Here is a 16,930-nt window from a genome sequence, read left to right as displayed (position 1 = left end):
GGGGGGGAGGGCTTTGGGGGCAATGAGGCACTAACAGGGTTGGGAGTACCGCTTTTAATTCTAATAACGGATTTTGGCGTGTTTGTCAGAGAATTTGCAGTTGTGTGTTTTTTTTTGTCTGAATTTGTGGTGTGTTTTTTTTTTAATTGGAGAAAACCAGGATCCCTCCTAATCGCAGCATATACTTGTCTGGGACTTCTAAAGCATGTGTTTGCATTCATGTGTGTGGTGCCATTTGCTGGACTGCATCTCTGTCCCTGAAAGCTATATGGCTGAGGAGTTATGTATGGTGCCTGACCATACATCACATGAACAGGGAAGTTCAATGTTCCTCAGTCCTTTTGGGGATTGCTTTCATGGTTAAGACCCAGTGAATATGGAGATAAAGGTGACATCATTGATTTGGTCCCTGACAGATGCTTCTGGACTAGGCTGAGATATCTACTTGAATCCCCTAAAGATTCAAGGTTCATGGCCTTTGGGGAGAACACGAAACTATATTTTGTATGTTCTGGAGCCAAGGACTTTGTCCATTTTGCCAAACTGTAAGGGAGAAATCCTGTTGAACAGTGAATCAATGGTGCACTTGATAAACAGTTAAGGAGTCTCAATTACTACACTGGCTCTGCATGTATGAAAAATACAGGCAGTCCTCGGACTTATGACACAATTGGTTCCTGAACACCGCTTCTTACGTTGAAACATTGTAACTCAGAACCAATTTTCTCATAACAAACAATGTTATAAATGGGGGATTGGTTCCTGAACCAAGGCCAGATACCCATTTTCACCAAAAATACCCCAGAATTTTGTACTCGATCAATTATAGATGGGTAATGTAGCTACATTAATGTATTTATATTGTAAACAGCAGTCATTGATTTGGAAGGACTTCTTTGAGGTGGCTTTGCTGGATGTTTTGAAGGGCTCTTGGCTGGACTTTTTGAAGGGTTCTTGACTGGAGACTTCTCAGGAGCCTTGGCTGCAGGTTTTTCTGGAGTCTTGTCTGCTTTCTTAAAGAAAGTGTCCAAGAAAGTTTGGACAGGTGTTCTCCAGGGAGGTGAGCGACACAGCAAACTTGTTCGCTGGCATGGCATCACATTGGATCAGGCGTTGTAAAGTCGAAACTAATGTCATAAACTCAAGGGTATAGACAGAAGTGGCAATTATGTTGTTATCAAATGATACAGATGCATGCTATTTGGACCAACTGCATTGTCTACATCATTATGTGGTGATGCAAATGCAATGAAACCACACCAATTTTAACCCTGCTTCATTCAGCTTTAAAATTAGCCAGTTTAGTTAACTTGTATTGCTACATGATCATGCAGATGTAACAACTAGTGCAGAGGTTCCCAAACTTTTTGTTATTACGAACCCCCTTCCAGGTTTACCAGCTGCCCGCATTCTCCTGTACATTTTGTACTTTGATCTCTTAAATGCCAATTATTTTTATAATGAAAATTTAAATCATCCCTTATACAATTTCTTCTGTGTACTCCTCCTCCCTCTCCCCCTGGCCCCAAGATGTCTTGTGTGCCCCTAGGGATGCATGTACCACAGTTTGGGATCCCTAAGTTAGTGTGACAGCTAATGTTTGATCTGGGGAACAACAGCAGCTCCCTGTCTTTCTTAATCAGTTAAAATGTATGCCCGTCCTCACCTTAAGTTGGTGTGTTCAACACAGACCTGGCATTGTTTATGAATTTGTGCAACATTTTTAAGAGAACTACTAGAATTGAATAACTTTAAAAAAATTATTTATCGATATTACTACCAATGATCTGAGTTTGGTTTTTTGGGTTTTTTTGCTTCTGTCCCTGCCCTCCGTCTTTCAGTGAGGATATCCACTGGAGCTGCTGTCCAAAATGGCTGCTGATGCATTACAAGTTTACTTGCATTGACAAGTAAATTTGTCAAAATGCTGACCATTAGTTTTTCCAATAGCAGTGATAGTGTTTTGTAAGTACAGTGTTATTATGTCTAATTATCTAAGGTTTTATTACTCAGGATAAGTCATTTTAACTAAAAGTTGTAGTGAAGTACTGTATTTGCATTAGCATTCAGGTTTTTTTTAATAGTTAGATTTTAGATGGCTGTTGTACTTAGATCTGCCACTAAGGGCACAGATAGATGTGGAAAAAACAAAACAAAAAAGCACTTTACCGGAAGAGGCAGTGCATTTGTTTGACCTGGCTCCACAATATCTTTATAGATTGGGCGCTTCAGCAGGGATTTTGGCACTTTTTATCTAAAACTGATTTAATCAGCTCTTAGATAATAATACCAAAAAGCCCTGCTGAAGTGCCTGGTATATGCAGATGTTGGGCAAGGTGGGTCCAACTAATACAGTGCCTCTTCTGGGCATACTCTGCGCTTCAGATAAAGTGCTGGGTTTTTTTCCATGTCTGTAAGCAAACCTACATGTTAAAAAGAATAAGAAATATTTTGTGTTCGTGCCTATTTAGTCATCTAAAGCAGAACAGTATCTAAAATGCATAGAAAATCTGTTTTCATCTTTGACCTTACAGATGGAATACTCCGTGGAGAGGAGCAGTTATATTTAACTGAGGAATGAAGTTGGGATAATGAGAAGTATGACATACTTGGAGGCCTGAAAATATTTTGCCACTTCTTTAGGCATTTTTTATGGGTAGTAATGCAGCAAGGTAAAAATGTGTAGGACAAGAATTCTCATTTTGTTGTTGTGGTCCAAAAAGATGGTTTTGTGGACCCCTTATTTTTTACATTCTGATCACACAGGTTATGTCTGTTGTCCTCTCAGTTGTATAATGCTCTGTCTGTATCAGTTGCTTGTTTAAAGTGGTATTAGGAAAGTATGTATTTTCCACTGTTCTTTTAATGCCAGCTAGCAGCTGGAAATGGGAGCTAGCTCTATTTTACCAGTAGGTTTTTCATGAGCCAATAGTAGTAGAAAAGATGAAAACTACCAAAATATGTGAACCTCTGTTTTAAGAAAATAAATGAAGTGCTATGGTTTTACACAGGGTCTTGATAAGACATTGTTTTTCTAACATCAAAGGTTAGTTATTCTAGGCATGCTGAGTCATGTATTGCCTTTGCTTTTTGTATCTATTTTTAACTTTGCACAGCTTCCCCCTCCCCCAAGTTTTGTTTCAGCAATTGAATTTAAAAAAGGAATTGCAGAAAGAATGAAATTTTACTACCTGATATGGTGACCTCAGTGGAAAGGTTTGTGTGGAGAAATTTCATCATATCTAATATCCTCAGGGTGCCTCCACAGTAATGGATGTGTGCACAGAGGATTGAATAAAAGTAAAATCTGTCAGTATCCTAAATTTAGCCCTGTTCTTTAAGCTTCTGCCAAACCAGAAACATGAAGTAAAATTTCATCTGCTAGTTATAGCTCTTAATGTGGTTTAATTTAGTTAGTTTACAAACAAAGTAACATTAATTAAGCCTTTCTAATATTGCTGTTCACCAAGGTTATGGCATAAATTATTTTATTCTGCATTATTTTTTGTATCTTCCACTGCCAGCCATTTCTCATTTTGTTTATACGCAGGCTTTGGAGAACAGTGAGGTATCAAAGTAATTGGGCACCGGGCTTGCCCAAGGGACCAGATTGGCCTCAGATTTCCTACCCCGTACCCCTTCCCCATCATATACTGCAGGTGGCACCCATTCTGGCTGGAACAGGACACAAAATGCATGTAGCACCTCAGCTGGAGCCTGTGCTGCATAGAGCATCAGTCCTGGACCAGCGGGAAGAGATTCTGGATCTGTAATGCAGGGGACCCACAGCTGGAGTGGGCACTACATGTGGCTTGCATACTAAACTGGCCAGGATGGGCTGTGTGCACTACAGTCCTGGACTGGTGGGGCAGACACTGCGGGCTCTGGATTCAGTATGCTGGGGCATCCTGGTTTGGCCTTGTGTGGAGCCAGCAGCACCTGGGGTTGGATGATGTGGCTTTGTAGGCTGTATCTTTGACATCCCTGGTTTAAAGTATATGAGTATAATTTCTAAAATTTAGGATATGTGTAGTTGAATATATTTTTCTGAACTTTCTTTTCTTCTATATAGCTTTTGATCTTTTTAGACTCCTTCAGCCACTTGTACGTCCAAACAATTTGACTACACTGTTAGCAAATAGCTTTTGGCCCAATAGTAATTTTCAAATCTCTTGGTCTTATTTTTATAATGAGAGGTATTATAGCATATCCAAACAGTATTTGCCCTGTCACCCTTCTAAGTTGTTCAGCATTGCTACAGAAGAAATTGGGCATATGTTATCTGAAATTCAGTAAAGGTAGTTGTAGTTCTCTTATCCTATCTTCTCTGGCATGAACAAGGTAATATACTTGGCATGGGTGACAAAAGAAGCAAAAGTGTTTCATGGTGACTTGTTTGAGTGATTTAAAGTTTAGTCTTTAGATGGATCAGATTTTTTAATTTATTTTTTTAATCTCAATTCCAGCATTTAGAATTGTACATGTCCTTGATATGCAAGGTTAACTAACTCTTTATTTTTCTACAATTCCATTTACTGTTTCAGGTACATCTTAGCTTGCAGTTCTGACAGCTTGCAAAAAGAAAAAAACACTTTCAGTCAGTTCTTTTGTGTCTTAAATCTCACCTTTTGCCAAATTTGTTCATGGAACTAGACTATTGCAATCTGAAGATGGTTGCAATGGACTTTAATCATGGACCTTACTCAGTTTCTTTAGAATGCCTAAAGATGATCTGAAAAGTTTTTCTGCTTTTTTTCCTTAATCTTAATGCCAGGTCTGGGCTGTCTGCTGTTGTGCAGGGTCTTCTCTGGGTCCTTTGTGTTGATAGAACTTATGCCTCAATTGAAAGAATGAGATGCTTAATTAAGATTTCTCTCCAACTGACTTCCTGCCCTTCGGGCAGGGGTCTGGACTCGATGATCTTCCGAGGTCCCTTCCAGCCCTAATGTCTATGAAATCTATGAAAGCCACTTCTAGCCATTTTCCTGTTTTATGTATCCTTTGCTTTTCTCCATTTTCTCCTAAATTCTTAAATAAAATACCCCACTTGGGTACTAGCTTTTAATAAGCCAGCTTCCTGGTAAAATTTCTAATTTGATATTTAATATAAGAGCTTTCTACCTCCTCTTCAGTAAAGGGCCTGAGTGGGAGAAGAGAGGGGTTTTTTTTCACGATTTGCTTCATGAAAAGAATTAGCATATTTTTAAGTACTCAGTTGGCAGCAGCTGTTTCCCCACAATGCTTAATTCAGTATTTGACATGGATTCTAGGAAGTATAGGGGACAGCAGTTGTTTAGAACTTCAAGCCCGTTTGAGCCTAAGGGAAGTGACCATTTTCAGCTCATTTTCAGCTGCCTGGTGACCATTTTTAGCTGATCTTATTTCTGTTAAATAAATTGTATGGGCTTCTAAATAAGCATACTGCATAAACTTCTAAAAAGGTTTTTCAGTAATAAAGAGATTGAAACTGCTTGCTGCGGTACAACTGAAGCCAAAAGGAAGGTGGGGTTTGGGGGATAAAGGAGGTTGTAGAAAGTGGGTGTGGGTGAAAATTGTAACGAAAAGGTGTTGGAACCCTCTCCTTTCTATTTCCTTTAGTCTTTCCATTGCACATTTATTTATTAAAAAAATAAGTACTACATAGTCTTCTACCATCTCCAAAACTTTGTTCTTAAAGTTCCTATTTAAGGTTAAGGAACTGTACCTTAATTGCAGTAGGCCCTACTTGAGTGTTTGCTAGTGGACTGTTAGTGCACTTTTCTTGAGGTTGACAGAAAAAAACAGAATGCGAACTCTGCTTGGAGCCTTAATTATACACTTCTTATTATTTTACATAGTTTTGTGTGACTGTAACACTACAGGGGCTTAATAGTATTAGAATGTGGTTATGGCCAGTGTATGCAATGTGTTTTCCATTTCAAGTAAATAATGCATGGTTATTTACAGTAATTATCATTTGGACTATTGGATTGCATATAACTTTTTATACATCCTAGTGTCGTAGCTTAATCAGATCAATTATTCATATGAAAAGCCACTACTTTTGTATTTCTAACAACATTTGAAGTAATTTACAAATAACTGGTTAAGCCTTTTCACCAGGGTATGCTGAAGAAATAAGTTTGTACTCTAGCTGTGTTTATAATAAAGTTATAGATAAGGTTTAAATCCATCACAGCAGCGCATGTTTTACTTTTCTCCGCCGACAGGTTATAACTTCAATAAAGAGAATATGTTATTGCCCCTTGGCTAAGTATAGCTTGTTTCAAGGCATTTCACTAAATCTGTTTCCATTGTTAGAGAAATTGTTGGCACAACGTTGAATTTGTTTATTCTGTTTACAGTTGCATTGGTCTTAAATGGAGGTAGCTGAAACTGCAAGCAGACATGCACCTTTTAAAGAGACATTGGTTGCTTTATCACTGTCATGCTACCCAGGAATAGCTTTCCTTGTCATTGTCCCTCTTGAACTTAGTCTTCTTGACAGTGTTCTCAAGGTGCCACTCTTCATCAACCGTGCCTCCAGTTGCTGTGGCACATTCCTCTTCCTGTCAGCGTCTCACAATTTAGCACAAGAGGAAGAACAGCAAATTCTTCCTACTGCCAGGGTGGTGGGGGGTAGGGAGATGGTGGGCAAAAGAGTACTCTTCCAGTTCTAATAATTAAAGAACAATTTGAAGTGTTTAAATCAGTGGTTCTCAACCTTTTCAGGGTCATGATACCTGACCTCCACTTACTTGAGTGTGGCAGCCCCCTCAGCTGAGAACCACTATTGGTGCTGCCTCAGTTTACCTCAGTGTTTCTTAGCCTGGTTTTGCTGCCTCCAGATGAAACTGCCCTACATGTCTGTTGCACAGCCAGCTGGCCCTGCATGCGACAGCTCGTGCATGAAGAGTCTGTAAACAGCTTAAGGCAGGCAGGAGCTGCCTTGTGCTGCGTAACCCTGCCTGGTCTCGCACTACAGTCCTCCAAGAAACAGAAGTGGACTCCAACATCTGTTTTTGGGAGGAATATAAGGCATACTGGACCAGGAAGTTTTGCACAGTACAAGGCAGCTTTGTTTGGCTACCTTAAGATAATTAAATAGCCAGACTACAGGGAGAGCATGTGGGGTAGTTTTACCTGGCCACTGCTGCTTTGGCACCTCTGAGCAGTATGTGGGGCCCCGGTTGAGAACTACCAGTTTAAATGCCAGTTATCCTAGATGGACACAGAGATACAGAAGCTTTGATCATGATAGTGAATGGGCAGATATCCTACAGCTTCTGTAGATCATTAGTTAAGCTTCTCATGGAAGACTTTATAAATGAAAGGTTACTTTTCTCTAACCTAGGCTTCTGAAGTTCACATAAGTAACTTTCAGTCAGTGCTATTTAGAATCAGTGCTATTTACTTAAAATAATATTATTAAGAGAAGACGTTTAAATACCACATTTCTTAAAACTCACAGTAGCTTTATAGCAGTATGTCAGGAGAGATCATTACTCCACATTTTGTATTTAGCAGTATATTTTATTTTAATATATTTGGCTTCCATTCCTCCAATGTAATAAGTCCCGAGACACGTTCTCATAGACTCTGGGGTTTTTTTAATAGTTCCATTGATCTTCATTGTTCATTCAATAGAACATTTTATCGTTACAACATATAAATTAAGTGTAAAATAGTATATTCTTTCTGTTCAGGTTGGTGTAGATTCAGGTACTTTAAGTCTGGATTGAATTTGTTTACATTGATTGACATTTCACAAACCAAAAGAAAAGCTAAGAGTTAATAGAAGAATTTTTAAATAATTTGGAATAAAAAGTCTGTTCTGAACTGACATGGTTTGTTTTGCATTTCTTTAAAACATGAATTAGCATTTAGTAGTACTAGGCTTGTCCTACACGGCATTTTGAGAGACCCTGTGTTAGGTCCAGCATGTTTTCTTTATTTCAAGAGCTGTTAACAAATGCCTCTGGCCATGTGGGGTAGGATAAAGTATTTAAGTCTGTAATCAATAAATATTTCTCTTCAGTAACAATTACAGCACAGGTTTAGCTGTATTTTAATATTACCACACTATGATGACAGTTTAATATTTCCTATTTAGAATACTGCAGTGACAGGAAAATACTAACAAACTTTGTTCTCTATTTAAGACAGGTAAGGTTAATTAGTGTCATCCTAGCCAACTGAATTGGCCTGGAGAGAAACCAGTGTTTTATATTTGTACATTTTGGAACAGAAATTGGTACTTATAAGTATGTAAGATCAAATAACATGTCAAGTTTTGTAGAGTTTTCTGTTTAACTGACTCTTGACTCAGTTATTTCTAATATATTTTTGACTCTGCCTCAAGGTAATATTAAAACTTAGCACAGATACAGTACTATGTAAATAGGGCAATTGGCATTCCTTTGCTTATGAGAAGTTCTGTAGAATGACTATGGAGGGTGAACTAACTTCTCTTGAGGTATTTTAAATGTAGTTTCTTAGCACTGTGGAGGAAAGCAACAGAACAAATTCTTGAGTAATTTATGTGAGTGCCTACATTGCTGTTCACTTGAAAATGCCAGGTTATTTATCTGCTTATTCACTCTGTTTAATTCTAAAATGATCTAGGGAGCAGTGTTATGAACACTTTCTGAAGTGTTATTCCTTTTCATAAATTATTTTCTTCCTCCATACCATGTGACTGCTTGTTCTTAAATAAGTTTTGTTCCTTTTATGGTTATCCTAAAAGAAAAATAATTTCTGAAGAAGAATTAGTTCAGTAGGAAATTGATTTTCTTTTATATGTGCAACCCAGTATTCTTTTATTTTTATTTTTTTGCTTTGAAAATGAATACATTTTAGAGTTTCTTAAGATTTTGCTTGAGATTTTTCATGTGCATTTGGTATATTATATCTTGCAATTAAAAATTCTAAGCTATACTCACTTGCCAGAAGGCATCTGAAGTAGTGGTTCATTTTCCCCCAAATCAGGTAAGCCTGTAAAAGATTTTCTGAAAATTCAGTATGCTTGTATAATATGTAATAAAACCAAGCTGTTCGTTCTTTGTCATTGTAATGTATTAAGTAGCAAGCCCCCCCTTCCTGTTTTTTGACTGAAAATATGATTTTTATAATTCATGAAATTGATTTGTTCTTGTTATTTCTAATTTCTGTAGCCAATGTAATGATAAGTCATGCTCCATGTTTGTTTGATTTTTACTTTCTTTTTTTTTTAAGGAGGAACAAAATAGAGGCAAACCCAACTGGGAACACCTGAATGAAGATTTACATGTACTAATCACTGTGGAGGATGCTCAAAACAGAGCAGAAATCAAGCTGAAGAGGGCTGTTGAAGAAGTAAAAAAGTTACTGGTACCTGCAGTAAGTAATCCTATCCATACTTTTGTCTTAAATGTTAAGGAGTGACTTCTGAAATGCAGATCTCAAGTAGCATTCTAGTAGGAAGAAAAAAAGCTGTAGCCTAGCAGATTCTGGCTCTATAGCCCAATCTTGTGCTGGTTTATAAGTGTATTGCAGTTTAGAAAGTAATAAGCAAAATTAGATTATAACATTTCCAGTGGAGTAATTCCTTATTGTTTAGAAAAATGATCTTTTTAGGCTAGAGAGAAAAAGGTACTTGGTAACAAAATGTAGGCACAATTTTTCTACAACCTGTTTAAAAACTAGGAGTTGTACTGTTTTGTTCTCAAGTGATTGTTGCTGGCCAGTGGTTTTGGTTATGCCAGAAAATCATTACAGTCATTAAGAGAGCCGACAGTGGGCCAACTTTTATTATGGTGTGGAGTTGGAGCTCCAATTTATATTGGGATTTTAGATGCTGCCCAAATGAGAATATTTCATAGAAGCTAAAGTTTGTTCAGAGAAATTTGTCAGACGCAACAGGTCTTTTTACAGATTCTTTATCACTTTTACACTTGTTGAGAGAAATTAATTTGATTTAATGTTGCTTGTATATGTGACCTATTGTAAATGTCCCTTATCATTCAAGCCTTTAGTGCTGAAATTTGTATGCGTTAACAACTGAACACCGTGTTTTTATTAAAAGGATATTTGGAGTACCAAATAAGTATTTTGCTCCCAAATGAAGAATGAATTGATCTGTAAAGCATGTGAGTTGTAATGTTAGGTCTCAAGTAGGCTATCAAGGAATAAGATTAATTTGTTCCTTATTTTTAGCCATCCATAACAGGCAGTGAATGAGCTTCCTTTTGTGTACCATAAGCTGTTAAAAGAGGTTAACATATCCAGTTTTAAATCAAACCATTGCCACTAAACCTTTTTCAGTAGTTTATAACTAGTATTTGTAAATGCAAGCCAAGTAACACATTTGAGTGATATTTAATTGGCCATTTTAAATGGTAATAGAAACTACAGACTTCTCTATGGGTCCTGTACCTCCAAGTCATTTGTATACAAAACATTTTTCTACTCTTGGTGGATTAAATACTGTAATATGTCCCTTTTTGTTCCAGTATTCTGAACTAAAAGTTTTATTTTATGCTGATTAATTAAATATATAATCAAGCTTTTGTTATGTATTTTAATATTTAACACATGAAGGCTTAAGAAAGTGCACTTTCTGCTGAGCAGATTACCTCAATAAATGTGAGCTCAAGCCATCAAGTTCTATAAACATATTAAGAGGGTTTTTTTCATTAGTATTCTGTCACTTAGCCTCCCAAACATGAAAGAGAGCTAATTTTTATTGCGTTTCTGAATCTGCATGCTGACAGCCCCAGAGCTTCAGCACATGGTCAGAGTTTTTCAGCAGAATAAAAATCCACTTTCCAGTTTTTTCTGCTGCCCTTTCTCTGAAGCTCTGGCATTATTGCCATGGGCAGGGGTGTCTCAACTCATTCTGGTTCATTGACTTTAAGGTCTGTTCCATTGGCGTTGTGGCAGTGTTCAACTGTGATTAGAGTTAAATTTCTGAGCCTAAGAGGCTGACAATATCTAATCTGTTAACCTGAAAGATACTGAAAAATTGGATGCTTTTAACAGTTCTGGAATCTGTGATGTCTGGGTATCTGTTGGTAGTGTGTATTGATACACTGTGGCTGCTTGCAGGTGTTTAAAAAAAATGCTTTACCAAAAGCAGCGGTGCCTTACTTTGACCCAGCTCTGCAGCATCTGTATAGATCAGGTGCATAAGCAGCACTTTTTGGCGCTTTTAGCTAAAGCTGATACAATCATCTATTAGATTAATGGGGCTTTTTTGTTCCTTTTAAGTGCCTGATCCACATAAAGACACTGCAGAGTTGGGCCCAACAAAGACGCTGTTTCTTGGGCATGTGCTGGACTCGGCTCAGGAACATGCCAAATTTAAAGCCTGCTTTTAACATCTGCAAGCAGTCTTTGTTACTGTAACTTATCTAGGTTTATTACTGCTTTATTAATGCATCTGGTTCATCTGACAATTGAAAAATGTAGTTGTTTAAAAGTCAAAGAAATTTTGAAATGAGGCCATTTTCAATCCTAATCCTGTCCTCTAAAGTGTCTACTTCCCCAGCTATTTTTGGTGTCAGCCACAGATTAATAAGTGTATACTCAGTTCCATTTGTCGAGTCATTAATGAAGGTATTGAGCAGTATGAGAACATGGGCAAGACCCTAACATATATACTTCCTCCTAGCTTTATATTTAGCTATTGCTTGGTACTTTTCTTTTTGAGTACCTTTTATCCAACCTGTTTCACACCCACCTTTATATAGTTTCATCTAGACCCAGGGTATCAAACTCACCCAACTGCCTGGGTCCCCCATCCACACCCCTCCCCCATTGCTATTTTTGGCACTTTTTCAGTTTTCTGGGACCTTACCAGAGTTGTTGCCTTTAATCTACTCAGCCGCAGGTCTCCACCACCTTATTTAGGATATAATTGTAATATTTCTCTTAAAGGAGAGAATAATTCAGGAGCAGATTAGCTCAGCAGTCATGTCCCTCTCTGAGAAATCTGAACTTCCATGTCTTTCAATAGGCCTTTCCCAAATTTGGCACTTTTGTTGTACGTCTGCTTCACTCAGTTCTGAGGTGCTGTTTTCCTCCTATTATTCACCCAAAACTGCTTTTGAAAATCAAGAAAGATAAGGCAGTCTGTCTGAAGTGTGACTTTTTTTTTCTAGTTAAAGTTGAACTGTATCTTTCTGTGTAGCTTATTCCGAAGTTGAGCCCACTTGTCTTCTGTTCATTTATCCTGTCTGATTTCTTTGGATGTTAAATTTAAAGTTTTATTTACCCCATTGTCTGATGTTCTTAAAAGTTAATATTCTTTTGTGGGTCAGTACAAAAGAAATCTGTTCTAAGACTATATATTTTTACTTCTCAGCCTTTTAGAGGCTAAGATCACATGTAGTCCCTGTTCAGGGTAATCACCTGTGTCCTCTTCAAGTCAGGAGGTATTCCTCCACAAGACTGTTGCGCAGTGGAGGCTGCATCATTTATTGTGTTAAGCTGCTGCATGATCATAATAGCACAGACGTAATAAACTTGGCCAGCTGGATGATGTCTGTAGCTATTCATGTTATCCATACAGATGTCATATTCCTCTTTGATAGTTGCATCCACCTGTTGTCCCAATTGTCTTTTCTGTAAGATGGGAAAAGATGAATTTATGACAAAGGGATAATTACTTATCAGCAGTTCTGTGTTCTCTGTCTTCTCCCATCCTGTATCCCACTTTTTTATTCTGTGGAATGGTGATACATATTTGGCACCTCCACATGCTGCTTTATTTAACATCCAGAGTTGAAGGGCTGATTTAACCTAAACCAGGCAGCATTTTCTGCCAAAACTTTTGTCTCTGCTTCTGGGTAGGAGCAGCTATAACATGAGTGGTTGTTCTTTATTTCCATCTAATGGGACAGGAGAGGACTACAAAAAAGAATAAACAATAATTTTCCCAGATTGTCAGTTAAACCTTCTACAGCATAGGCTGTTACGGTGTTTGTAGACTGGAATGGGTAAGAAAGATTTGCATCTATTTTAAAAAAGAAAGAGGACGGGGGATAATTTTGTATGTATATTTAGTATTTTGCTGTTACTATAGCAGTAAGGCTAAACTCATGAGAGAATTGTAAGTGTAACAGGAGGCCATCCTGGCTATGTAGCAACCTCTTCAATGAGTTGATACTCAAAAAGGAAGCCAACAAGTAGAAATTTTGTCATTGTACTAGAGAAGAATATCAGGATATCGCATGGACATTCAGGGAGAAAATTCGGAAGGCCAAAGTATGATTTGAGATGCAACTGGCAAGGGACTGAAAAACAATTAAAAGGACTCTACAAGTGTGAAAAGTAAGATGAAAACCAGAGAAACCTCAGATCTTTTACAGAATGCAAAAGGCAGTGTAGTAATGGACGATGTAGAGAAGGCTAAACTTTATAATATCCTTTTTTTACTTCAGTCCTCACAAATAGGGGCATATATCAGATGAGTACTGCAAAGACAGGAAAGTAGAAAAGCAGCATGGAGTACTGGCAGAATAGGCTGGTGATAATGTAGAGAAGCGAGATGCTTTTGAGTCAACACAGCCATATAGGATATACCCCAGGGTACTAAATTAATTCCCCAGCCATTAGTTATCCTCTTTGAGAACTTGTGGAGTCATGTGATGTTGTATATGATTGGAAACGGGCAAATAAAGTGCTCATCTTTAAGAAAGGGAAAAAAGAGGATCAGAGAATTACAGACCAATGAGCCTGACCTTGATACCTGGAAATATTCTTGGCCAGATCCTCAAGGAGTCTTTTGTGAACCACCTAGAGAACAAGGTGATCAGGAACAGCCAGCATGGATTCACCAAGAGCAAGTCATGCGCGACCAGCCTGTTTCCTTCTATGATCAGGTGACGGGCTCTGCGAATGCGAGGAAACAGTGGATGTAATGCATCTTGACATTAGCAAGGCTTTTGATACTCTCTTTTACAACAGTCTCAATATCAAGCTAAGGAAATACTAAAATGAAGGGTCTTTAAGAGGAGGTTGGGTCTTTAAGAGGAGGTTAGATGAACACCTTGCTGGGGTCGTTTGACCCCAGTAATCTTTCCTGCCATGGCAGGGGGTCAGACTAGATGATCTACTCAGGTCCCTTCCAACCCTAGAAACTATAACATGGATATATTTGGATCATCTTGACCAATGAGTAGTTATCAATGGCTCAATGTCTAGTTGGGAAGAAATATCAAGTGGGGTTCCCCAGGGGTCTCTTCTGGATTTAGTACTGTTCAACATCTTCATTAATGATTTGGATAATGGAATTGTGTGCCTGTTGCAGATGACACCAAGTTGGGTGGAGTTGCAGGCACTCTGGATGTCAGGGCTAGAATCCAACACAGAAAAGTGGAAAGACTAGCACTTGGGATGAAATAATTGTATGCACATATATAGACTGGGGAATGAGAGGTTGGGCTTCAGTACCGCAGAGAGAGACCTGGGAGTTTCAGTAGACTGTAAGCTGAAGCTGAGTCAACAGTGTGAACTCATTTAATAATAATAATTAAAAAAAAAAAAATAATAATAATTCAAAGTGTGCTGGCTTGTATCAGCAGGAGTATCTTTTGCAAATTGAGGAAAGCGGTTCTTTTGCTGTGTTCAGCACTGGTGAAGCCTCACATGGAGTTACTGTGCAATTTTGGGTTCCACACTTCAAGAAGGATGTGGACATATTTGAAAGAGTTCAGCATAATAGCAGCAAAAATTATGTGGGGCCTGAGAAGCATGACTTAGAGGGAAAGGTTTGGAAGTACTAGGATTATTTAGTCTCTAGAAGAGAAGACTGAGGTGGATAAATGTTTGAAGGTTGCAGGTTCAGTCCCTGATTCGATCCCTCTTGAGGTCCCTTCCAGCCTTACTAATCTATGAAGTCTATCTAAAGAGTAATCTCAGAGAGAATGGAAATGGGTTTTTATCTATGGCTGTTTTGGACAGGACTAGAAGCAATAACCTCAAGCTACAAAGGGGGAAATTAGGTTGCAAATTAGGAGGAATTTTCTGTATGAGGATAGTCAAGCATTGGAACAAGCTACTTAGAGAAGCTGTGGAACCTCCTTCTTTGGAGATTTTCAAGAGGTTGGACAGAGACTTGGCTGAGATGGCTTAGTCAGAGATGATCCTGCCTTGAGCAGGGGGCTGGACCAGATGAACTTGTGAGGTATTTTCCATGCTGACTTTCCTGTGATCCTATGACTTTTTACAGTCTGGTGTTGTGTATCCTGAATTTAGCCGTAGGATATTGGAAATAATTCCATTGTTTAAAGGAGAACTTCAGTTAATTTTATCTCAGTACCTATTACACTGTTTACTGCATATCATTTTTCAAAACAAAATTGAAAATTTGTGCAACAAAACAAGTGATGAAAGAATTGGAGACTATAATCTCAAACTCCTTGGAAGAAGCAAATGTCAGTTGCTGATTTGTTGCCAAAAAGGATTAAAATAAAACCATAACAGAAGAAAAAATGGCTCATTCACATGTAGTAGCATTAGTTAAGACTTCCAAAGCAGAAAAAAATCACTTACATACTGAGAACCAGGATCTGATTGTTCCAGACTAGATTTCAAACTTTGTATATAACTACAAACTATGTACAAACTATGTATTTGACGAATAATATTATTCGTCAGGAAGCTATGATGATAATTTTTAAGATAGATCCTGCAATTGATTAGAAACATTGACTTTGTTTTCTCAAGTATGACAGTAAATGAGAGGCTTCTATACCAAAGTTGGAGATCAAATAATGAAATATAAAAAGCAATTGGTAAAATTAGGGTTGGTAAAAGACTTTTAGAATTGTTTTTTGTATCGGGGCTTGTCATTGGTGGATCACAACACAATTCTCATACAAATATATGGTTTCCATGTGGTAACTTGGAATTCTCTATACAGACCTATTAGGAAACATATTGACCATCTCTGGTAAAAGGAAATATTAAATATTTCTTAAAAAGCAAGCATATAACATAAGAGAAGTCAGGAGTAAGCAAAATTTTGACCAAAATTCATCCAAGTAGAAAGAAGAGGGGAACCTCAGGGAAACAAAAATGAAAAGCTCCCATCCTCTCTTACCTTGTTCCCACTCGAACGAAACCCTGTCTAAGAAATGAAGAACAAAAAGCTAAAAAAATTAGCAATTTCAAATTGATATGAGAAACAGATTTCAAGTGTTTATAAAGGCTTGGACTTATCTCAGGAAGTCAGTATTTTTATGTCCTTGTCTTTTCTTCAAAGAAAATTATCATAGATGTAATACCTATAGGTGATTTCCAAAAAAGTGGACTTGAGGACTGGTTTATTGAGGATATATAGGATAGTATGGAAAAATGGAAACAAACTCAAGCAAGCAACAGCTTCTCAAAAATTCTTCCAGAAAAAGAATTGCCAAATAGCCTTTTTACAACAAAGCAGCAGGAAAAAAAACAAAAGAAATACATGGATAACAATTGCCAAAGAATGTGAAGCAATCCCTGAAAGAGAAGATAGTAAAGCAGTTTATCAGCTCAGTAGAATTCTTACTGGCAAGCTTATTCCCATCAGTGAGTATAACTAAACAAGGAAATAAGCTAACAGAAAAATTAAAGTGTGACAAGTAAAGCACTTTAAGGAGGTTCTAGACCAGAGGTGGGCAATTTATTGCAGCTGGAGGGCTACTTAATGAGTTTTGGTGAGCTGTTGAGGGCCACAGGGGTAGCCCTACTCCTTTGTGGGTGCCCAGCCCTGTGGTTGCCACCTTGGAACTGAAAGTCCCACCCCTAACCTTTGCCACCGGAAGTCTCTCCCTTGCCCCGGAAGTACTTCTTGGTGGGGGTGCTATCTTTGAGCCAGAAAAAACCCAAATAATACACTAAAAATCAAACATCTATTATAACCAATTTTTAATTTTAAAAATATTTTGTCTGTATTTACAAGTGTCTGCATATTGTATGTTGAAGTGAT

The 16,930-nt window shown here is 37.8% G+C and overlaps 1 protein-coding gene across 8 annotated transcripts in view; it reads left to right on the top strand.

The window, feature by feature from the left end:
• Positions 1-16,930, top strand: part of QKI (QKI, KH domain containing RNA binding) — a 348,918-nt gene that overhangs the window by 252,352 nt on the left and 79,636 nt on the right. For all 8 annotated transcript variants that reach the window (XR_002099355.1, XR_002099356.1, XM_019526797.1 and 5 more), the window contains one exon: positions 9,214-9,357. Coding sequence is in view for 6 of the 8 variants with exons in the window: in XM_019526797.1 (XP_019382342.1) it covers positions 9,214-9,357 (144 nt within the window). In the remaining 2 variants the exon portion in view is untranslated. The remainder of the gene's footprint in view (positions 1-9,213; positions 9,358-16,930) is intronic.

The sequence above is a fragment of the Gavialis gangeticus genome, unplaced genomic scaffold (assembly GCF_001723915.1).
Source record: "Gavialis gangeticus isolate Ggan-Ray unplaced genomic scaffold, GavGan_comp1, whole genome shotgun sequence".
Taxonomy (NCBI): domain Eukaryota; kingdom Metazoa; phylum Chordata; order Crocodylia; family Gavialidae; genus Gavialis; species Gavialis gangeticus.
The sequence above is the reverse complement of the archived record's forward strand: the minus strand, read 5'-3'. Positions and strand labels throughout refer to the sequence as shown.